This window comes from Pristis pectinata, chromosome 20 (genome assembly GCF_009764475.1).
Source record: "Pristis pectinata isolate sPriPec2 chromosome 20, sPriPec2.1.pri, whole genome shotgun sequence".
Taxonomy (NCBI): Eukaryota; Metazoa; Chordata; class Chondrichthyes; order Rhinopristiformes; family Pristidae; genus Pristis; species Pristis pectinata.
Window position 1 is genome coordinate 1098300 of NC_067424.1, and position 25017 is coordinate 1123316.

Below are 25017 nucleotides of genomic sequence, written 5' to 3' on the forward strand. Positions count from 1 at the left end.
GGGGGGTCATACAACGGGACATCCTGATTCAATGCTGAAACAGCCATGATGAAAGGCTCATCATTTACTGAGAGTCCAAGTGAGAGGCAATGTGGGACAGGTAATGTGTGACAGGCAAAGTGGGACAGGTAATGTGAGGACAGAGGTAATGTAGTGACAGGTAATGTGGAGGCAGGTAATGTGGGGACAGGTAATGTGGACACAGGTAATGTGGGGACAGAGGTAATGTGGAGACAGGTAATGTGGAGGCAGGTAATGTGGACACAGGTAATGTGGAGGCGGGTAATGTGGGGACAGGTAATGTGGGGACAGAGGTAATGTGGAGACAGGTAATGTGGAGGCAAGTAATGTGGGGACAGGTAATGTGGACGCAGGTAATGTGGAGGCAGGTAATGTGGGGACAGGTAATGTGGGGACAGAGGTAATGTGGAGACAGGTAATGTGGAGGCAGGTAATGTGGAGACAGGTAATGTGGGGACAGGTAATGTGGACACAGGTAATGTGGGGACAGGTAATGTGGAGGCAGGTAATGTGGGGACAGGTAATGTGGACACAGGTAATGTGGGGACAGAGGTAATGTGAAGACAGGTAATGTGGGGACAGGTAATGTGGACACAGGTAATGTGGGGACAGGTAATGTGGACAGAGGTAATGTGGAGACAGGTAATGTGGAGGCAGGTAATGTGGGGACAGGTAATGTGGACACAGGTAATGTGGGGACAGAGGTAATGTGGGGACAGGTAATTTGAGGACAGGTAATTTGGGGACATGTAGCAGGATCCTCTCTAGAGTCAATGTGGGTGGAAGTTAGGAACAAGAAAGGAGCAGTTACCCTCCTGGGAGTATTCTATAGGCCCCCGGGTAGCAGTAGGGATACTAAGGAGCAGATTGGGAGGCAGATTTTGGAAAGATGTGGAAATAACAGGGTTATTATAGTGGGAGACTTCAACTTCCCAAATATTGATTGGCACCTGCTTAGTGCCAAAGGTTTAGATGGGGTGGAGTTTGTTAAGTGTGTCCAGGACGGATTCCTGTCACAGTACGTTGACAGGCCGATTAGAGGAAATGCCATATTAGATCTAGTTTTAGGTAATGAACCGGGTCAGGTGACAGACCTATCAGTGGGTGAGCATTTGGGGGACTGTGACCACTGCTCCATAACCTTTAGAATTGTCATAGACAGGGATAGGAGCAAAGAGGACGGGAAGATGTTTAATTGGGGAAAGGCGAATTATGAGGCTATAAGGCAAGAACTAGGGAGTGTAAATTGGGATGACATTTTTGAGGGGAAATGTACTATGGAGATGTGGTTGATGTTCAGGGATCTTTTGCAGGATGTTAGGGATAAATTTGTCCCGGTGAGGCAGTAAAGGAATGGTAGGGTGAAGGAACCGTGGGTGACGAGAGAGGTGGAACAACTAGTTAGGAAGAAGAGGGCAGCATACATAAGGTGTAAGCAGCAAGGATCAGACAGGGCTCATGAGGAATATAGAGTAGCAAGGAAGGAACTTAAGAAGGGGCTGAGGAGAGCAAGAAGGGGACATGAAAAGGCTTTGGCGAGTAGGGTTAAGGAGAATCCCAAGGCTTTTTACTCCTACGTGAAGGGCAGAAGGATGGCTAGGGTAAAGGTAGGTCTGATTAAAGACAAAGGTGGGAGGATGTGCCTGGAAGCTGTGGAAGTGGGTGAGGTTCTCAATGAATACTTCTCTTCAGTATTCACCAAGGAGAGGGGTCTTGATGACACTGAGGACAGTGTTGGTAAGGGTAATGTTCTATAGTATGATACCAAGGGAGAGGATGTGTTGGAGCTGTTAGAAAATATTAGGACAGATAAGTCCCCGGGGCCTGACGGAATATTCCCCAGACTGCTTCATGAGGCGAGGGAGGAGATTGCTGAACTGTTGGCTAGGATCCTTGAGTCCTTGTTGTCCACGGGGATGGTGCCAGAGGATTGGAGGGTGGCGAATGTTGTCCCCTTGTTCAAAAAAGGTAGTAGGGATAGTCCAGGGAATTACAGACCAGTGAGCTTTACGTCTGTGGCGGGCAAGCTGTTGGAAAGGATTCTTAGAGATAGGATCTATGAGCATTTAGAGAATCATGGACTGATTAGGGACAGCCAGCATGGCTTTGTGAAGGGAAGATCTTGTCTCACTAGCCTGATAGGGTTCTTTGAGGAGGTGACCAGGAAGATTGATGAGGGTAGTGCAGTAGATGTGGTCTACATCGATTTTAGTAAGGCATTTGACAAGGTTCCGCATGGTAGGCTTCTTCAGAAGGTCAGAATCCAAGGGATCCGGGGAAGCTTGACCGTGTGGATTCAGAATTGGCTTGCCTGTAGAAAGCAGAGGGTTGTGGTGGAGTGAGTGCATTGGGATTGGAGGGCTGTGACTAATGGTGTCCCACAGGGTTTGGTTCTGGGACCTCTACTTCTTGTGATATTTATTAATGACTCATCTGAGGGGGTGGAAGGGTGGGTTAGCAAGTTTGCAGACAACACAAAGATCGGTGGTGCTGTGGATAGTGAGGTGGGCTGTCGAAGCTTACAGAGGGATATTGATAGGATGCAGAGTTGGGCTGAGAAGTGGCAGATGGAGTTCAATCCGGAGAAGTGTGAGGTGGTACACTTTGGAAGGACAAACTCCAAGGTGGAATACAAGGTAAATGGCAGGATTCTGGGCAGTGTAGAGGAGTAGAGGGATCTGGGGGTTCATATCCACAGATCACTGAAGGTTGCCACACAGGTGGATAGGGTAGTTAAGAAAGCTTATGGGATGTTAGCTTTCATAAATCAGGGGATTGAGTTTAAGAGCCGCGAAGTAATAATGCAGCTTTACAAAACTCTGGTTAGACCACACTTGGAGTACTGTGTCCAGTTCTGGTCACCTCATTATAGGAAGGATGTGGAAGCGTTGGAAAGGGTGCAGAGGAGATTTACCAGGATGCTGCCTGGATTAGAGAGTATGGATTATGAGGAGAGACTAAGGGAGCTGGGGCTTTACTCATTGGAGAGAAGGAGGGTGAGGGGAGACATGATTGAGGTGTACAAAATATTAAGAAGAACAGATAGATTAGACAGCCAGCACCTCTTTCCCAGGGCACCAATTCTCAATACAAGAGGGCATGGCTTTAAAGTAATGGGTGGGAAGTTCAAGGGAGATATCAGAGGGAGGTTTTTCACCCAGAGAGTGGTTGGTGCATGGAATGCGCTGCCTGGGTGGTGGTGGAGGCTGATACATTGGGCAAGTTCAAGAGATTGTTGGATAAGCATATGGAGGAATTTAAGATAGAGGGATATGTGGGAGGAAGGGGTTAGATAGTCTTAGGAGTGGTTTGAAGGTCGGCACAACATGGTGGACTGAAGGGCCTGTATTGTGCTGTATTGTTCTCTGGTTCTATGATTCTAAAAGTAATGTGGGGACAGGTAATGTGGGGACAGGTAATGTGGGGACAGGTAATGAGGGGACAGAGGTAATGTGGGGACAGGTAATGTGGGGACAGGTAATGTGGAGACAGGGGAAGAAGATTGGAGGTTCAGTGCAGCAATGGACAAACAGGTTGTTGACCTTGTATATAGCGAGAAATTATTGAAGTAAGCGTGTGGTAATGTGAAAATCGCTGGCTACTGCAGCTTGTGGAAAAGTTACTGCACTCTGGGTCAATGAGTGAATCTCCTGCATATCAATATCACTCACCTACGTAAGAATTTTACATATTGAAGAATTCTGCATAATGCATAATGGTCGTTGTGAAATTATTGTTGTCACTTGAAGCTAAATGCAAATGTAAAACATGTTCAATGTTTGACACAAGTGACTGCCGATGCTGGAATCTGGAGCAACACACAATCTGCTGTTGCAGGTCCTAATGCAGGGTTTTGGCTCGAAATGTCGACAACTCCTTCCCTTCCACAGGTGCGGCTCGACCCGTTGAGTTCCTCTAGCAGATTGTTTGTTCCTGTTTTTAAAGTCTGTTCACTCTTTTTGAGGGAACGTTGACTGTTGGTGTGGGAGTTGCCTGTACAAATTGGGATGTGTGTATAAGTCTGATGCACTGCTGGGCTGGGGCACTGACAGTGTGTTGTCCGTTGATGTGCCAGTTGAACTCTTGTCTCAGTCTCAGGGCATCTTCAATCCAATGGCCTTATGAAACCCACAGCTGCAAGGCACTGTAGCCCAGTTTAAATATTAGTTCACTCACAGGCATCTGTTCCAATGCAAAGACTAGAGTTGCAGAGTGCCCCTCACCTGGAGTACGTCCCTACACTCGGAGTGTGAGTCTACTGCAGGGTTTTGGTGACACCTGCCTTGTCAGGTAATAAGGTCATGGCTGATCTGATCTGAACCCCCACTCTGTATTCCCACCTACTCCCTGTGGCTATTTACCCTCTCCCAAAGATCTCTTGACCTCTGCTTTAAAAATATTCACTGACTCTGCCTCCATTGTCCTTTGGGAAGAGAGGTCCAAAGTCTCAAAGGACAAAAACATCCCTATCTTGAATTGGTGACCCTTTATTTTTAAACAGTGCCCCGTTGTTCCTCCCACAAGAGAAAGCATCATCCACCCTCGTCAGGACCCCTCAGGATCTTTAATGTTTCAGTCAGTTCCCTCTCTTCTAAACTCCAGTAGATACAAGTGATCGTCTGTCCATCTATCCCCCACAAGACAATATACCAATTCCAGGTATCAATCCAGTAAACCTCTGAACTGCTTCCAATGTATTAACATCCCTTTGTTAAGGAGAGAAGTGCTGTCCATAGTTCTCCAGATGTGGTCTCACCAATGCATGGTGTAACTGAAGCACAACCTTCCCACTTTTGAATTCAGTTCTCCTCTCATTAAACAACAGCTTTCCATTTGCCTTTCCAATGACTGGCAACACCTCTAGACCAGCCACTTGTGAAGTGTGCACTGGGACACCTGGATCCCTCTGCACCACAGAGCTCTCTTTAGGTAGAGTCACAGAGTCATACAGCACGGAGACAGGCCCTTCAGCCCAACTTGTCCATGCCGACCAAGTTGCCTAACTGAGCCAGTCCCATCTGCCTGCGTTTGGCCCACATCCTTCTGAACCTTTCCTATCCATGATTGGCCCACATCCTTCTGAACCCTTCCTGTCCATAATTGATGATTTGCATTTTTTATTATTTTTCCATCTTCCCACACTGTGCTCCATTTACCCGGCCTTTGCCCACTCACTGAACCTTTCCATATCCCTTTGCAGCCTCCTTATTCCCTCTTTGTAATTTACTTTCCCGCCTTTGTGACATCAACCAACTTGGCAATCATATCTTTGATGCCTTCATCCAATTCATCTATACAACTGTACTCGTTACAACTTGCCAATCAGGGAAAGGCCCATTTATGCCAAAGTTAAAGTCAAGTTTATTGTCAGATGCACAAGTACATGTGTGCGCAGGTGCAATGAAAAACTTACTTGCAGCGGCATCACGGGCACAGAGCATCAGATAAGCGGCATTCACAAGAAAAACATGAATATAAACTAAACACAATCTTTACAAGAAAGAACACAATTAAAACTAAAAAATATCCATTTTAGTGCAAAGTGATCAGAGTGTTGCTAAACTGTAGTGATCTTGTGCCGGTTGGTTCAAAAACTGACTCTATTTCTGTTATTCAGCCAGTCTCCTGTCTACACCAACATGCCCACAACTACACCATGAGCTTTCATTTTCTACAGTAATATTTGAAGGGCACCTTATCCAATGTGTTCTGGAAGTCTTAGAGTATTAAATCCACTGGTTTAATCCAACCTTCATCCATTGCAAGGTGTTCAACAGTAGTCCAACGTGAATTCCCTCTGGCAGGACCAGCCGACTGTTCTGTAGACTGTGTGAGCTGCAGCCTCAGTGCAGGGGTGACAAGTGAACAGAGAGCCCGGCGATAAAGGCTCTGAGAGAGCAGCCACTCGCTGCTCATGGAGCAACCTTGTAGTTCTTGTCAGAAATATATTTACTGTCAGTAGTTTCCAGATAGAACTGGGCAGAAAGAATTGCAGCAAGACATTTCCATTCCTTACATCTGTGTGTTGTGTGTGAACATCGGAGGAAAGCAGTCAGCTTGCCTCCCAATTTATCCAGAAACATATTTCACAATCAAGGTGACCTGTCTCATTTGAGGCAAACAACACAATCAATGCCTATTTTGAAAACTTCTCAGTTGTCCCCTGAGCCTAATTTAACTTTTATCTTTCTTTAATGTCTTCCTTTCTTATTTATAATGTTTAGTTACGGCGTCTGTGCAGATTGGGACTTCATTCCCCTGTTTTGATGTGGGAGAAAGCTTTCTCTGCAGTCTCTTCACAACAAAAGCAGCTTTTGTTTTAGCTTTCCAATTTCTGAAGTGCTTTGTAATCCTGAGGGCACACTCTCGGCAGTTTTAATTCACTGATCTCTGGTATCTCAGTTGTAATTTTTTGTGTGTGTGTGTTATTGTTGCCTGGCAACTGTTAGTTCTACAATGCGGATAAGCAGAATGCTAGCTTTGCGGCAAATTAAGGCACAATAGGTTATCTAGCCGCTATTTATCACAGCACTGTCAGGCCCATTTGAATCTTCAGCAAAGCTTTCCAGTGGAACGAGTCTGTATATGCATCCTCAGCATCTATAGCTGGCATTACCCCTACACTGCATCTCTGTCTGCCTGTCGGTGCCTGTAATTACGCTGAGCACTAATACAGCTCTCAGGTGTAAATGCTCTTAAACTTGAGGGGATCAGGAAAGAGTCAGTTGTGAGAGGGCTGAATCTGTTCGTCTGTATTCTCAGGTGACTCCAGCGTCTGGCCCACGGGAAGGTGGGACACAGGTGACCATTCACGGAGTGAACCTGGGCTTGGATTTCCTGGACATTGCTAACAGTGTCCGTGTGGCAGGAGTCCAGTGTATCCCGCTGTTGGATGGTTATATCATCGCTGAACAGTAAGTTCCACCCACTATTCAGGAACTATATTGATAAATAAACATTTTGTTAATTGGTGTAACTCTCTTCCATGTCATGACCTTTCCAATATCATTAAGACAAGACAAGATTTCTTTATCAGTCTTCATTATTTCTTTAATTCTTCATTATCCAGTGGTTCAGCTTGGGGAGTTGGGTTACTGCTGTGAAGAATTTATAAAGTCAACATAAACCAAATTTTACCTTTGTTATCTGACTGCATCAAGGATTAAATAATTCACTTTAGATAGTTGGACATAGTAATCCAAACAAGATTCCACAAGCAGACTTCCATGAAATCAGTGCCACCTACCTGCGCTATGTTTTGGAATTTTACAACACTTGATATTTTCAACAATGTCTGGATGTGGAGTCCATCTCTACCCTAGCCTGAGATGAGCTGAATATTGGTGGAAATTAGTGTTTTCAAGAATCTCCAGCCCTTGGTGCCCACACCCACTAGTTCTGTGTTGTACTTGCTTAGACACAAGAGCCCAAGCAAGGATTTGAGGAGTGAATGTTTGATGGGGTTCACTGAGTGCATAGAGAGTGAGAGAGAGAGAGAGAGCAAGAGAGAGCTTGGAGAAACAGGCCCCTCAGCCCGCCGGTGTTGACCACCAACCACCTATTCACACCAATCCTACACTAATCCACTTTTACTCCCTCCTCACTCCCATCAACCCCCTCCCAGATTCTACCACTCACCTACACACTAGGGGTAATTTACAATGGCCAATTAATCTGTCAAACTGCAGGTCTTTGGGAGGTGCGAGGAAACCAGAGCACCCGGGGGAACCCATAAGGCAATGGGGAGATGCGTAAACACAGAGTTTGTTGAACAATTCTGGCAGGGAGGTGGTGGACTGAACGCAGAACAAGGAAAAGCTCCGAAGGTTCACGTCTAATTTTCCGTGTGCTCTTGGTGTCAAACCCACACGGGTCCCGGTGAACACACGCTCAGTATGGTGTCCACACTTATGAAGCAGATCATTGCAAACGTTGAAGGATAAAGATGATCTTGAACCCTTTGATGATGAGAAGGTATCTCCTGCCTCACCACACAGTCCAGATTATGCTTCATTTGTCCAGAGGTTTTCCACATTTTTCTCCAAATTCAGACTTCTGGTCAGGAATTCAGGGCAGAGATGAGAAGGTATTTTTTCCACGCGGGGAGGGGCAGTGAATCTTTGGAATGTGAAATCCATGGAGGCTCAGTCACTGAGTCAAAGAGTCATAGAGTTGTACAGCACAGAAACAGGCCCTTCGGCCCAACTCACCCATGTCAGCCAAGTTGCCTATCTGAGCAAGTCCCATCTGCCCACATTTGGCCCGTATCTCTCTGAACCTTTCCTATCCATGTACCTGTCCAAGTAGTGAAGACAGAGACAACTGATTTTTAAACTAAGAGAATCCAGCAATGCAGGGTTAGTGAGGCAAAGGGCTGTGAGGTGAAAGGTCAGCTACATTCTGACTGAACGGCCTCTTCCTGTGTCTTCTGTTGTCCAGGTTTAGTAACTGGTGATTTCTAAACTTCTAAGAAACACGATTGAAGATCTTTGTTTAATTAATGCTCCTCCACTAAAGTGAGGTTGCCCTTCTGACAGGATGTGGAGAACTTCCGAGGGCGCATTACTCTCAGACACACCCTCCACTTGTGGTTACAGCCCAGGAGGCTATTGCTTCCCAGTCTCTCAACCAACCAGTGCTGTCTGAGATAGGAGCAGCTACAAGAGGAGATAAATCACAAAACAGGCACCAAACTAAGTTGCTCCTCTGTCCTACCAGAGAGACTTGCAAAGTGCTGCTGGCTCTCCACACCCTCTGTAGATTCTGAGCAGTATCCAGTGGAATGGGCCGCCTCCTGTGTCCAGCTTCTGTTCCTTAATGCGCCACAGGCACTGTACCTGTGCAGGTGATGAGGATGAAGCCTCTGTTCTGGGCTACAATTCGGAGCTTAGGAGAGAACGTTCAGAATTTGCATGTGTCTTGGTGCACTGGGCTGATGTGAAGTCATGATCCCTTCCTTTATTAGCCTCTGACAAGTGTGGCTCTGTACCTGTGGATTTCTGGAGTTTGATTTAGACATCCATTTATATTTCCTGTCCAAATCCAGGCTTTGCTGCAGTGCTGGTGGGTTAGATACGCCTTACTGAACCTGCCAGCACCAAGTCAATGGCCTTGGTCTTGTATAGCACAGAGTAAACCATCCAACCCCGCTGAAGAATCTTAAATCAGGGACTGAAATAATGAGCTACCATTCAGCAGTGACTGTATTTTGGTTTTGCATTTCCACTCTAATGCTCAGATTCAGAGAAACCCTCAGCACTCTGCAAATTACTCAGTGTATCCCTCGACAAAGAGTCAGCGTTTGACCTTGTGGCCTGATGTTATTCATTATTCCTGAGGCTTCTGCTAAACATTTCAAACTCCAGTTACCACGAGTATTTTGTTCCAGTTTCCTGATTTATTGTAAATTATAACTCAGTAAATTACAACCGTGATTTGCCAATGGGATATTAATTGGACATAAAACGTTTAACACGTGCACTGCATTTTAGTAATGTCGAGGTTGATCATATTCAAGAATGTCATGGTTCATATCACTAAACGTCATTCCATACAGCAGTCTGCCACATCGAGCCTGCACCGCTTCCAGTCCTGCTCCCCTCAAGTGACCTGTTCCAATCCACTTTAGGAATGGTCAGGTTCTCCAGTAATGTGCTGACTTCCTCATCCAGCCCCACATACAAATTCCAGCCTTTGAGAAATAGCTATGTCATTTGGGAACAATGAGAAATGGCTAGTCCATGCCAAGTTCTTCACCAAAAATATTTTTAAACTGGAAAATAAAAACACATCTGCAGTGAATTTAAGGAAAAGACATGATTTAATTGACATGATGTGAGGTCCACTGTTTTTTTAATTATGCATTCCTTTGACATAAAGAGGGAAGAGAAAGTATTAATAGACCTCTATTTTTATTTTTGAGGTCTGTTTTATCCACCTGTTGTCAATCTATTCTAAAGTAGGACAGAACTGAGAGGGTGAAAAATAGAAACAAGAGGGGCTGTTCACCCCCTTACACACTGGTGCTCAGTGAGGTCACGGCTAATCTTTACCTGAGCACCATATGGCCTGTTAAGTCCACACCTCTTGATTCACTTAATGTTCCCCAAAACAGCAATCACCTCTGCCTCAGCTCCCCTTTATGTATCTCCCCTCTCACCTTAGACCCGTATCCTCTAATTTTAGACTTGAGGATCATATCTGTGCCCCTCATAATTTTATAAAGCTCTATAAAGTCACCCAATGAGAACAATCCCAGCCTATTCCATCTCCTTGTAACTAAATTCCTCCATTCCAAGCAATATTCTGATGAACCTCTTCTGCACTCTCTCTATTGCCACCACGTCCTTTGTATGGTGTGGTGACCAGAACTGCACACAGTGTGGTCTCACCAATGTTTTGTACAGCTGCAACATGACGACCCAACTGTGAAGGCAAGTAAGGTAACTGCCTTCTTCACCACCCGATCCACCACTGTTGCCATTTTCATGGAACTAAGAATGCACTCCAAGGTCCCTCTGTACTTCAAGATCCCTGCCCTTTACCTTCTGGACTAGCCTACCATGTGGAACCTTGTCAAAAGGCTTACTAAAATTCCTTTAAACTATGCCTGCCTCCCTGCCTTCATCAATTTTCTTAGTTACCTCCTCAAAAAACTCATCAGATTTGTGAGACATGATCTCCCCTTAACAAAACCATGCTGACACCTCTGACTCAGTCCCTGCCTTCTAAAGTGAACATAAATCCTGATGTAAAAAACAAACTGCTGGAGGAACTGCTCCAGATTCCATCTGCAGTCTCTGGAGTCTCCATTAATCCTGATGTTGATGGTGAGGGACTCAGCAGAGGTGTCTCAACTCATTTTGGACAGGTACATTTTGGACAGGTACTTGGATCGGAAAGGCTTTGAATGTCAAGGGTAGATGACCGACAGGTGAAATGAACTTTCTCAGGGTTTTCAATAAACTTTCAAGCCTGGAAATCACTGCAGAAAACAAGGGCTTGTGGGTCGAGGATTTTTTGAGGATTGGTTAATGGACAGAAAGCAAGAGAGTCGGAACAAACAGTTTACACTGGGCTGGAAGAGTAGTGTGGTTCCTCCAAGGATCAATCAGAGTTCAGTGATTCAGCTGCTTACTGTCAATGTAATGTAAGATCATGAAATGCTGGAAACACTCAGCAGGTCAGGCAGCGTGTGTGGAGAGTTAATGACCTTTCATCAGAGCTGGGAAGAGTCAGAAATGAAATGGAACAAGTTTTAAGTTGCAGAGAAATTGGGGAGGAGCAGAGAGAAAAAGAGAGTAAATCTGTGACAAGATGGCGGGGAGATCGATGACCCTTCTCTCTGCACATCTGTCTGACTTACTGAGTATTTCCAGCATTTTCTGCTTTTATTTTGTATCCTCAGCTTTCCCAGCTATTTTGGCTGTTGAATGGGTGTCAAAGAATGAGTCTGATGTATTCAGATTTATGTTGATACAAAAAAGATGGGAAATTAAGTTCTGAGGAAGTTGTAAAGGTATAGAGACAGATAATGAGAGGGCAGAGAGCTGGTGGATGAAGTGGGGGTGTGCGATTCTATTTTAGTACAAAGAATATATCACAGGATACTTTAAAACGGTTGGGAGACTTGTAATGTTGGGAACCACAGCAGTTGGTGAGGGTATCCATCTAAATGATTCACTGAAGGTAAACATGCAGGTACAGCTGGCAAGGAATGGGAATCATTATCTCAGGATTAGTGTTGCAAGAGTTTGGAATCCTGCAGCCCAAAAGGCCGTGATGCTCAGTCACTGAGTTGAATTGATTTTTGGGCTATAAGGGAACAAGGAAGTGGGGATCAGTTGGGAATTTGACAAGAGGCTGAGAATCGACCCAACCATGTTGAATTGCAGGTTGAAATTTTATTCTATAAAATCAAGTTACTAACTTAATTCAGGCTTGGATTAACTTCAGTGAATTATGTAATGATGTAAAGATCTTTCCTATAGTTGGATTCCCAGTGAATCAAACTGAGCTACTGCCTACCGATCAATTAGAGATTTTCATGAAATGGTTGAGTTACAAAAAGCAGGAACAATCCTTCATGGTGAATTAAACAGTGTCAGCAGCCACAGCATTGGGAATGCCAGATCACAGACAGTGAGAACCAGATTGGATTTGGCCCTGACTGAACAGACGTGATAACCACTAGCAATGCGTGCACTTAACAAAGACAATTTAACCAATTTACCACTGCATATGAAGCTGCAATTATTGAATTCTAAGCCATTGGGCAGGTCGGACATACTCATGTTTAATAAATGTTGAAATCTATCCTGGGCTTCACTGTGTCTTTCTGCTCTGGGCTGTCCCGCTGATTACACTGGGGTGGTGGCTGAGATTAACTTGTAGAGGGATCATCAGATATTGAGCTTTGCGCTGCACTTGGCTGTTCTGTGCTACAAAGGCAGCCTCAGAGAGACAACTGCATTTAAAAAATACAAGGGGCCTGATTTTGTAAGGGGAGCGCCATCAAGGAAAGCTAATTTGTATACAGGGAAGAGATTAATGTTCACGTTTAGAGTAGTTTCCTGCTGTGAATATCTTTCAGCCTGAAATGAATTTCAATAAACTTTACCCAAATGAGCTTTCTGTATTCACGAAAGCCCATTTTAACCCTTTTGACTCAGAGAAGATTTAAGATCAATGTAAACATTTTCAGCTAGAAATTGCAGTTGGCAGACAAACATTCGAACATGCTTGTGTGATGTCCTACAGCTCATTATTTTAACCAACAAATTGATCCATCTGTTAAATTCTGTGGCAACTGATTTGCGTAAGGTTTTAGTCTAGCTCTACAATGAATTGTTCAGTTGATTCCAGTGTATCTGCATTTTGCAAGGCAAAGTTAGAACCTGAGGTTTGGAGTGCAGTCAGTGACCTTACTGATCAGTGCAGGGAGAAACAGTGTCCTCCAGTCAGAAATTAATGCTCTTTATATCTCCTGCATTTTATTCAAAATCTATTTTTTAAAAAATTGTTGCAACAGGAGATATTCATTGAAGATTTCAACAGATGCACTGTCATCACTTTTTATTTGCAATATTTTCTGCCAGTGTTCCACAGTCTGAAGTAAGTTATCTGCTACTGAGATTAATTATTCCATTGTTTGAAATTAAAGCTGGCAGGTAACAGCCAGACTAAACACTCAATCGGAGTGTTTACACATTGACGTTTAGTAAAGTGCTGGTCCTTTGCCAAGCTTTTGTCTGAAATCTTCAAGTTCTGCAATAAAGGAGATGAACTATATTGGTCTGTCACTGCTCGCTACACAACAAGCAGTCTGACATCATCTGTAGAAATTCTGCCAGATAAAGAAAATTAATTTTGCATTCTCTGTCAATAATACAAGCTCACTTCCATTTACTACCACTATTTAAGTAACCCATTTGGTGTTAGAGCAGCAGAGCCATGGTGCAGAGTGTATAAGGTGATGGCTATATTTATGGGACTTGTTCATCCATCTCGCCAGTACATGTCTGTCCATGGAAATGCCTTATGGAGTGTCACTTCTCTACCAACATAACACCAATGCTTGCACTATGATATTATCAAAGAGAGGGAGGGAATGATGAAACGGAAGTAATTAGGAGCAGATGTTATATATCCAGGAACAAACATAGAACAGAAGGAGTTGTCCACAAGGAGTTGCCCATCGAACTACACCACATTCAACAAAGATCACAGCTGACTTGCTCATTGTCCTCAGTAGTGCTCTCTATATCAGGAAGTAAGCACATGCTCCTGTCTACATCACCGGTGCTGAGGTCGAGAGGGTTGAGAGCTTCAAGTTCCCAGGAGTGAACATCAACAGCCTGTCCTGGTCAAATCATGTAGATGCCATGGCCAAGAAAGCTCACTACTTCCTCAGGAGGCTAAAGAAATTTGGCATGTCCCCTTCGGCCCTCACTAATTTTTACCAATGCCCCATAGAAAGCATTCTATCCGGATGCACCATGGCTTGGTACGGCAACTGCTCTGTACAAGACCACAAGAAACTGCAGAGAGTTGTGGACACAGCCCAGCACATCACAGAAACCAGCCTCCCCTCCATGGACTCTGTCTATACTTCTCACTGCCTCGGTAAAACAGTCAGCATAATCAAAGACCTCTCCCACCCCGGGCATTCTCACTTCTCCCCCCTCCCATCGGGCAGAAGATACAAAAGCCTGAAAGCATGTGCCACCAGGCTCAAGGACAGCTTCTATCTCACTGTTATAAGACTATTGAACAGTTCCCTAGTACGATAAAATGGACTCTTGACTCACAATCTACCTCGTTATGACCTTGCACCTTATTGTCTGCCTGCACTGCACTTTCTCTGTAACTGTAACACTTTATTCTGTATTCTTTTATTATTTTACCTTTCCTACCTCAATGCACTGTGTAATGAATTGATCTGTGTGAACGGTGTGCAAGACAAGTTTTTCACTGTACCTCGGTACATGTGACAATAATACTAAACCAATTTATCACATGGAGTGTACAAAGCTGTCCAAAAGTTGCTTCATTACAATGTTAATGAGACTTGTGCTTAAGGCAGTTTCCAATTCAGTGCGTAATCCCTGAAAAAGCTGCTTAGGGGGATGTTACAAAAGGGCAATGCAGCAGTGATACCAGAGTTCTGTTATTTTCTCATCAGAGGCCAGCACCGACAAAGTGAGAAAATTAACAACTGCTAAAGCTGCCTTAATTCTGTTTCATTAGATTCAAAGCCTCCACTCTTTCCCTGCCAAAACACGATGGAGCACGTTAGTAAGTTTGCAGACGACATGAAAATTGGCAGAGCTGTGGACAGTGAGGCAGGTTGTCAAAGGATACAGCGGGATATAGGTCAGGTGGAAACCTGGGTGGAGAAATGGCAGATGCAGTTTAATCCAGACAAGTGTGAGGTGGTGCACTTTTGGAGGTCAAATGCAAGAGGAAAGTGTACTGTAAATGGCAGGACCCTGATGAGCATTGATGTACAGAGGGATCATAGGTTGCAGGTCCACAGCTCCCTGAAAGGGGCAGCACAGGTGGGTTGGATTTAAAGAAGGCATAGTGCATACTTACTTTCATTGGTCAGGGCTCTGAGTATAAAAGTCGTGTTGCAGCTGTAAAAAAACTTCGGTTACTCCACCGTTGGAGTATTGTGTGCAGTTCTCTCCGCCCCATTACAGGAAGGATGTGTAGGCTTTAGAGGGGGTGCAGAATGGATTAGAGGGTATTAGATACAAGGAGAGGTTGGGCAGACTTGGGTTGTTTTCTCTGTGGCGTCAGAGGCTGAGAGGAGATCTTGATAGTAGTGTATAAAATTCTAAGAGCAATAGATTGGGTAGACAGAGTCTTTTACATAGAGTGGAATATTAATATTGAATATTAAAGGACATAGCTTTAAGGTGAGTGGGGGAGAGTTTAAAGGAGATTTATGAGGCAAGTTTTTTACACAGAGAGTGGTGGGTGCCTGGAACGGGCTGCCAGGGGAGGTGGTAGACGCAGATATCACAGCAATAATTAAGAGGCATTTAGACAGATACATGGCATCTCATGGTCGGCACAGACATGGTGGGCCGAAGGGCCTGTTCCTGTGCTATACTGTTCTATGTTCGATGTTCTATTTGTCTAGAAACTGAAAGGTGGTGCGTGATCGGGAACTGTGGAGAGGGTTGTTGGAGTTTGAGAAGGGTGTGAGTCAGTATTGGGGAGAGGGATCAGTACTCAGGAGGTGTGGGGGAGTAAGGATGATCATTGCTGGGTAAGGGGATTGTTGGGTGGAGAGTGGGGGTTTGAGTAGCTGGGTGGTAGAGATAAGCGTGGGAAATGGGAAGGGTCACGGAGATCTGCGGTGAGTTGGTCAGTGGTGAGTTGGGGCTTGGTCAGCCATGATGGCCAGCTGAAGGTAGCAAGCTTGGTAGGAGGTGGGGCATACCAGGATGAGGCTGGTGGGCTTGGGGGAGAGTCAGGAATTATAGCACTTCAGATGGTGTGTGAGTCAAATCCCTAGAACTACACTCATAAAGGCTGCCATTTACACATGGCCTGCAGATAGCACGGGCCACCACTGGAGAAGGAAGGTCAAAGAGCAGATGTCCAGGTGTTCCCGTCTCCTGGCTGGCAGCCATCTGGAAGACCTCAACACATCTGGACACCTCCATGTGCTGGAGCTGCAGACACTTGGCAGTGGGAGGGAACACCACCGTCTGAGCAATTTGTATAACGTCGCCAGTTATCAATCACATGACTCCATTTGTCTGACTACTTTGGGCAGTTATTCTCTCCCGAGTCTAGAGGTATTGTCCTACCTTAAATTACATGGTAACAATTTAAAGAAAGGTTCTGAGCATTAAAACAATCCCGGAGTGTGGTTCTACACACAATGCAACGCCTTGCCATTATCACTTGCTTTTGAAGTGATCGGTTTGAGGGGAGGGGGATGTATTTTAATGTCAGTTCTTTCATCTGGTCTAATGTTGTTCTGTTGCATGAAATGATGAAATATTACAGAATGTGAAAGACATTGTAGTTGTTGCAGTAAATTGCTTTGTACCACACCCACAGTCACCCAGAGTTAAATTTCAGTATTGTATTTTCATGTTATCTTTTTACCCCTTGTAATTGAAATTCACTACATGCTGCTTGCTGTAGGGGACAATTTGTTCGTGGTGCAGACTTTGACAGCAGCTTAATCTGTCCCACTCTCTGCCAAGGAGCATTCATTTATTTCAGTAGAAAATGTCAGTATAAAATTAGAAAACAACAGCAGATGCACACACAAGTGTTGGGAGGTGACATATGTTCTAATTCTGTGTTCTTAATGTGTTCTAATTCCGCATTTTTGACAGAATTGTGTGTGAAATGGGGGAAGCGAGGCCTTTCACGGAATCGGGTCCTGTCCAGCTGTGTGTTGGCGCGTGTAAGCCTGACTTCATGACAGAGTCGTCACTGCAGTACACTTTTGTGGTAAGTTAACCTAAGGATGAGAATGGCTCCAGGAATTTCTTTCACACAACCCAGCACAGAAACCAAGGAAGACACAAGAGGTTTCAACTCCTTTACACAATCGGAATGTACTTTCAGAATTCAAACAGCAACAGAAGCTGCAGATGCTGGAAATTGGAACTAAAAACAATGCTGGAAACACCCAGCAGGTCAGGCCGCGTTCAGGGAGGGAGAGAAACAGCGTCCACCGGTTAGTCGAGACTAACATGATTTTTTTCTTCCTCAGTCCTGACGAAGAGGCTTCAGCCTGAGACACTAACTCTGTTTCTCTTCACACGGATGCTGCCCGTCCCACTGAGTGTTTCCAGCATTTTCTGGTTTTATTTCTGATTTCCAGTGTCTGCGATTTTTTTTGATTCTCACGACTGAAGGATTACTGGTTTGACACAGAATCCCACCGTGTTCACCAGTGTCTGTCGGGGAGAAGTCCCTACATGGTCTGTGACAGACCCGACGATGGGATGAATGATAAACGCGGCCTTGTCAGCCACTTCCAAGTCTGAAAACCTGAATAAATTTTTAAAAATTCTTCTGTATCATTCTGTCGCTTTTTGCTAGGAACTTTCTTGGTCCCTGTTCTCTCTCTATCTGTGTGTGTGTGTGTGTGTGTGTGTGTGTGTGTGTGTGTGTGTGTGTGTAAGTGTGTGTGTGTGTAAGTGTGTGTGTGTGTGATGTGGGTGAATGTGTGTGTCGGACATGTGTATGCGTGGGGTGTGTGTGTGTGTCGGGCATATGTGTATGTGTGTGTGGGGTGTGTGTGTGTGTGTGTCGGGCATGTGTGTGTGGGGGGGTGTGTATGTCTATGTGTGTGTGGATGAGTGTGTGGGTGTGTGTGTGAGTATGTGTGGGTATAAGTGTGTGTCTTTGTGTGTCTGCCTCTGTCTTTGTGTGTCTGTGTGTGGGGTGTGTCTGTGTGTGTGTGTGTGTGTGTGTGTGTTGGGCATGTGTGTGGGGTGTGTGTGTGTCTGTGTGTGGGGGGTGGGTGTGTGTATGTGTGTCTGTGTGTGTGTGGGTGTGTGTGTGTGTGTGGGTGTATGTGTGTGTCAGGCATGTTTGTGTGGGGGGTGTATGTGTGTGTGTGTGTGTGTGTGTGTGTGTGGGTGGGTGTGTGTCAGTGCGTGTGGGTGGGTGTGTGTGTGTGTCAGTGTGTGGGTGTGGGTGTGTGTGTCAGTGTGTGTGTGTGTGTCGGTGTGGGTGTGTGTGTCAGTGGGTGTGTGTGTCAGTGGGTGTGTGTGTGTGTCTGTGTGGGTGTGTGTGTGTGTCAGTGTGTGTGTGGGTGTGTTTGTGTCAGTGTGTGTCAGTGTGTGTGTGTGTGTGTGTCAGTGTGTGGGTGTGTGTGTGTGGGTGTGTGTGTGGGGGTGTGTGTGTGTGTGGGTGTGTGTGTGGGTGTGTGTCAGTGCGTGTGGGTGTGTGTGTGTGTCAGTGTGTGTGTGTGTGTGTCGGTGGGTGTGTGTGTGTGGGTGTGTGTGTGTGTCAGTGTGTGTGTGTGTCAGTGGGTGTCAGTGGGTGTGGGTGTGTGTGTGTCAGTGTGTGGGTGTGGGTGTGTCAGTGTCAGTGTGTGTGTGGGTGTGTGTGTGTAGCCCCTCTCCCTCTCTCCTCCTTCCCATAGCTTTATACAAGTCTCCCTTTCTCCGATCTGTTTCCCAGATTTCTGCTGGCCCTCCTCCACCTTCCTTCTCCAATGACTTCCCATTCCCCACCTCACCTTCGCCGTCCCAGAGTCCAGAGAAGGCCATCCAAGGCCATCCATCCCCAGCTGACAGCTCCTGGAATTCTCTGAAACCCCAACAACCTTCAGTTACCAGGAACTCTGCAACTTTTGGACATCAAATGATTTGGAATTTTTTTCCCAAATCCCACACCAGGATTTTCATACAATTATGATCGCTATGGAGTTAGGATGACTGTGGTTTGTACATGAGGGTTTAGTCTAAAAGCTGCATGCTTCTCTGAATTCCTTTGTGAAGGTTTGTGGGGTGGTTGTTGGCTGAAGATATCGGCACACTCCAGTGTGACATGGTCGGCCACTCCGGGTGTCTGGTCCCACTGGAGTGTACAGACATCCTTACTTCTCCCAATCAATGTTGAAGGAATCTTTTCTAAATGTCTGCCGAAAGGAATTTCTGCAAACACCAAAATTCATAATTCTTGTCCAGTGCAAGATAGATAAGCCAAATTGTCCAGCCTGAATTTATTTTCTTTAGGAAGAATTTATTTGCATTCTTCTGGAATTGGTGCATTTATTTTCACTTTCAAGAAGTGACGTTGAGGAAAACCAGGTGATGTCTAATCTCCTAACTCCTTCACTTTGATTCTCCAAGTGTCTTCATAACATAGCGTAGCGGTTAGCGCAACGCTATTACAGCACCAGCAATCGGGGTTCCTTTCCCGTCGCTGTCTGTAAGAAGTTTGTACGTTCTCCCGTGTCTGCGTGGGTTTCCTCCGGGTGCTCCAGTTTCCTCCCACGTTCCAAAGACGTAAGGGTAGGTTAATTTGAGTTTTAAAAAAATGGGCGGCGTGGACTCATTGGGCCGGAAGGGCCTGTTACCATGCTGTAAATAAAAAAAAACATCTTCTCCTTCCTGCATGTTGGACATTCCTCCCTACTCATTGAAGAATGCTCAGTTTCCTTCATTAGAATTGGAATGAGTGGGTAATTCCATTCCGGAAAAGCCAACGTGATTGAAATAAAAATATTCACATCACTAATTATAAAATCAAAAATCTGCAGATAATGGAAATCTAATATAAAAGCAGAAAATGCCGGAAATACTCAACAAGCCAGAGTCAATGTTTCGGGTCGAAGACCTTTTGTCAGAACTGAGGAGGAGAAGAAAGAAGCTTGACAAGGTGCAGGGAGGTGGGGGAGGGGGGTGTCTCTGACGGGGTAAAACCAGGGTGACCATGGGGATAATCTGTAAACAGGGTGATCCGGTCAGTGAGTGAACGGGAGCAGTTCGAGAGTGAGAACATGGACAGAAGGATGTGGGAGCTGTGAAATGCAGAGCAGGAAGACATGGCCGTCAGGTCAGGCTGGGCACCTCCTCCCCTCCCAGAGAGAGAAACAAGGGGAATGAGAAACAAACAACGGAGCCGATCTCACTGCCGGACAACGGATACAGACAGAGGTCCCGTTACCTGCAGTTGTAGAATTCAATATCGAGCCCTGAAGGCTGCACTATGCCCAGGCAGATGAGGTGCTGTTCCTCGAGCTTGTGTTGGGCCTCACCGTGACAGTGCAGGAGGTCACAGGCCGATGGGTCAGGGTGGGGATGGGATGGGGGATTAAAGTGGCAGCGACGGGAAGCTGAGGGTCTCCCCTGTGGACTGGACGCGGGTGCTCCCCAATCATTTGGTGTTCACAATGTGGTCTCCTCCACACTGGAGAAACCAAACACAGATTGGGTGATCTATCAGAGACATCCCCGCTCCCCACCTCCCTGCACCTTAACGAGCTTCTTCCCTCTCCTTCCAGTTCTGACGGAGGCTCTTTGACCTGAATTGTTGACTCTGTTTCTCCCCCGGCAGATGTGGCCTGACCTGCTGAGTGTTTCCAGCATCTTCTGGCTTTATATTCACTTCGCCTTCTGGTAAAATGTGCTCAGTCGGGAAGCTCACGGAATGAGTGAAGGCATTGTCATTAATCACCGTCAGAGGCTATTTTGTTAGTTATACATTCAGCGAGGGAAAAGGGTTTAACTTCACTCACGTAATCGTAGTATCAGCTGCCCAGGGCATTTATGGAAATTTGTCTATTGGTTTTTATTATTCAAAAAGATAGTGCTTTTAGGTAGTGTGTGAAAAGCAACATTCCCGAACCAACTGTGTAACGTGGAGCGGAGTCTATTCAAGCTGATATGCCTGCCAGTAAATGTTAACTGGATGAAAAAGAGGGCAAGTGATTGAAGGTATTCTTTTCAAGCCTTCAAAGAGATGTAGATTCCACTTATCGCCGTTGGGATGAACAGAGAAGCAAAGTTAATAAATGTAAGCCAGAGAACTTTGATTATGTTATCATCTAAGTGATTCATCCTGCAAAAGAACTGCTTATAGTATCAGTTGGGTCAAACTTGAGAAGTAATTTTACCTTTAATCAGCCTTTGTCTGTCTTTCTCAAAGTAAATGTCTGTTTTCTCTCCTCCCTTCCACAGAAGCCATCTCTGCAGGATCTGAGCCCAAGTCGAGGTCCAGAGTCTGGGGGGACAATGGTAACAATTACTGGCAAACATCTTGGTGCCGGAAGCAGTGTCAATGTGATGTTTGGAAACCAAACCTGCGAGTTTTACAGGTGAGAAAATGGGGGAAGACTGGTCCACAGGAACCGGTCCTCCAAGAGCTGTCACCTCTCACGGCACTGGGTTAGTCTGCCCTGTTGTGCAGATTATTTTCAGCTACTGATTGAACTGAGTTGTAATTGGAAGTTTGTCCGAATGTTTTATGTACCTGATACCAACCTGCCTGACTGGCCCCTGTGGAAATAGCTGAGAGCCCTTCCTCTGGTTCCTGTCTGAGTCTAAAGCAAAAAATTCTCCATCGAGATGAGCTTCACACCACAGATCTGTAGCATCACTGAGACTGCCCATTTCTGCATCCTCAATGTCTCCCAATAGCTACCCCAGCTACCTTCCCTCTATTTTTCAGTCAGACGAAGAGTCTCGACCCAAAATGTCGACTGTCCATTTCCCTTCACAGATGCTGCCTGACCCGCTGAGATCCTCCAGCAGTTTGTTCTACACTACCTCAGCTCGTCCAAAAGCATTGTCTTTGTGTGTGTACGAACCTCTAGGCTGCAGCTCCTGCACATTCCTGACCCCCCCGTGTACCCTACGTGAATGTCCTGGGCTGTGCTTCCAAGTCCTACCTCACACACGGTCCTGCTTGTTTCCTGAACACACAGGCTTCATGTTGAACAAAGTCTCCGCTTTCAGATTCTCACCCTGGAACCCAGATTCTGGTTCTTGCTCAGTTTATAAAGTGGACATGCAGCCTGTTTTGTGCAATATACAAATGTCACAATTGACATCAGCCAAAGTGATCTGGTGCCATCGCTGACAATAGTGGTTTTGATATCATTTGTGTAAATAAATCATTCTATAACTTGTGATCATGTTTTGGGAAATAGCAAAATTAGACTGACAAATAGGAAACAAGTGTCAATCAAAGCAATAAAGTGATCACCACACTTCCTGTTAGTCCAATTGTAGATTAATCCATTAGTCACCCGAAGACAAGTTAATGTAATCTTCAATAATGTGAATCAACTTAAAGCTTTATTAAATGAGCTCGCCAGCTCTAATGTTCCAGATTTATTCCATCCCAAGTGATGACAAAGCTGTGCGTGAGCAGAGAGAATGCAACCGTAACCTTCCATCTCCAGTCTGGACTCAATCCAAGGTAGAGGTCAGAAGACACTGAGCTGACAGATGGCAGTGGAAGTACGAAGGGACATAGAAAGCGTGCCAAACTGTGCAAATGGCATTCAGTAGAGGGAACTGGAGGTCAACCAGTGTGGTTAAAGGAAGGGCAAATCGGAATAATTTGTAAATGATGTGAAACCAAGATCAGTGGAAAAGCAAAGAGACAGGGCGTCTGCGTACAGAAATCACCAGAACCTGCAGCAAGGGAAAGAAAATCAATTCAAGTGACTAAAGGAAGGTTGACCTTTATCACAAGGAGAGAGGAGAACTTGTGGGAAGATGTTACACTTAGGTTGTGTAGAACAAAATTCTCCTCGTATTCCTCTGAGTGTAGGAAATTGAGGGGAATCTGATCAGAGTGAATAACATAGTAAGCCTGATCAACTAAAGGGGAACTGTTTCCTTGTGGGGAAATTTTGAATAGGGAGCATAATCCTATAGTGAGAGCAAAGTAGGTCAGTGCAATCCCAATCCCCTCATTCTCCAGAGACTCAGAACTCATGGCCTGCAGGAGGAATGGAAATGGAATCAATCAGGGATTTTATAAGGGAACTGGGAGGGGGATAGAAAGGAAGGAGCAGGGAATTGAAGTGCTCCACTAGGAACCAGCACAGACTCGACGGGCCGAATGTCCTCCTCCTCCACTGCGATTCTAAAGTTTGTGGATGCTGGGTGAGTTGAAGCTTTCAGAAATGAGAGTGACAGGATCTTGTTCAGCAGGTGTGTGGAGGGACATGGATTGAATCGATGGCCATTCAATGAAGGGTGAGACGGGGTCAGGCTGACCAGCCTCCTTCTGTAAACACATGGCTTCCCTCTGAATCTGATCCGCTAATGTATGAATATCTAACAACATTCAGTGTGAAATTGGAACTGCAGCAAATGTTTGTTGTTACAAGTCAATAATCCAGCATCCTAGGGAATGGCAGAATCTCCAGGCAATGAGATGGTTCTCCTCTTAATACCCAACTATCCTAAAGGGCATAGCTTTAAAGCGAGGGGGGAAAGTTTAAAGAAGATGTGTGAGGCAAGTTTTTACACAAAGAGCGGTGGGTGCCTGGAACGGGCTTCCAGGGGAGGTGGTGGAAGCAGATACAACAGCAACATTTAAGAAGCGTTTAGACAGACACATGAACAGGCCGGGAGTGGAGGGATATGGACCGGGTGCAGCAGGTGGGATTAGTTTAATTTGGCATCATGGTCGGCACAGACCTGGTGGGCTGAAGGGCCTGTTCCTGTGTTGTTCTCCATTCAATGTTCTATGTTACACCGTAGTCAGAGAGTCACAGAGTCACACAGTGCGGAAACAGGCCCTTCGACCCAACTGGTCCGTGCTGATCAAGATTCCCATCTAAGCCAGTCCCATTTGCCCATGTTTGGCGCATATCCCTCTAAACCTTTCCTATCCATGTACCTGTCCAAGTACTTTTTAAATGTTGTTAATGTACCTGCCTCACCCACTTCCTCTGGCAGCTCATTCCAGATACTCACCACCCTCTGGGTGAAAAAGTTGCCCCTCAGATTCCTGTTAAATATCTCCTCTCTCACCTTTAACCTATGCCCTCTAATCCTTGATTTCCCAACCCTGGGTAGTGTAATAAATTTTCCAGTGACCCGGAGTATGCAGCCGCTGTGGACCCGGGGTCCAGCCGCAAACCCACCCATGCTTCTGACACCTGGTGTCCTGGACCCTAACCCCAACTCTGTCCTCACACTCCACTCGCACTCACATCACAGAGCAGTGAGTGAGCCAGGTGCTGGACTGTCAGATATCTGAATGGTTGGGTGCCGGATGATTGGCGTTTTACTCCACCACATCAGATTTATTCATGACTTCATCTGTCAGCCTTTGGTCAACATTTCAGTGACACAAGCAATAATCCTTTCCTTGACCACAAAAAAGGGAGATGATGCCGTAGATGTTGTTGCAAAATATTGGATGGGATGAAGGTAGTACTTATTAGCATTAGTTATTGTGTTTCTCATCTCTAAACATTAAACAAATCAGCAGCTTCAGATGAAGTGTATTCCAGGCTGTTGAAAGGAAATTATGGAGGTTCTGACTCCAATCTTTCAATCCTTGCTTGCCACACGTGTGGACTACTGACATTGTGAGATAAACCAAATATCAGCAGGTCACTGAGTTTAACTCACCGGAAGGGAAAGTATTAAATCCATTCTAAAGAATGAGATGAGCCTTCATTTGGAAAGGCATGGAGTAATCAGGAACATCAGCACAGAAGGTCATGTCTGACTAGGTTGGTAGAATTCTTTGAGAAGGTAACAGGTAACGTTAATGAAGGCAGTGCATTTGATGAAGTCCAAATGAAAGGTCTTGACCCGAAACGTCGACTGTCCATTTCCCTTCCACAGATGCTGCCTAACCCGCTGGGTTCCTCCAGAATCTTGTGTGTTGCTCCAGATTCCAGCATCTGCTCTCTCTGTGGTGCACTGGATGTAGTCTGTGCAGAATGTAGCAAGGCTTTTGACAAGGTTGCAAATGACAGGCTGGTCAAAAAACATTAAACCCAGTGGGATTCACGAGAGAGTGGCAAAT

The 25017-nt window shown here is 45.4% G+C and overlaps 1 protein-coding gene across 3 annotated transcripts in view; it reads left to right on the top strand.

The window, feature by feature from the left end:
* The window catches only part of LOC127580813 (plexin-A2-like), a 470755-nt gene that overhangs the window by 355573 nt on the left and 90165 nt on the right, over positions 1-25017 (top strand). For 2 of the 3 annotated variants that reach the window (XM_052034725.1, XM_052034724.1), the window contains exons 13-15: positions 6784-6935; positions 16887-17004; positions 21195-21331. In XM_052034725.1, the coding sequence (XP_051890685.1) occupies positions 6784-6935; positions 16887-17004; positions 21195-21331 (407 nt within the window). Of the gene's footprint in view, positions 1-6783; positions 6936-16886; positions 17005-21194; positions 21332-25017 lie in introns of those variants that run through there. The other variant, XM_052034726.1, reaches the window with a different exon arrangement.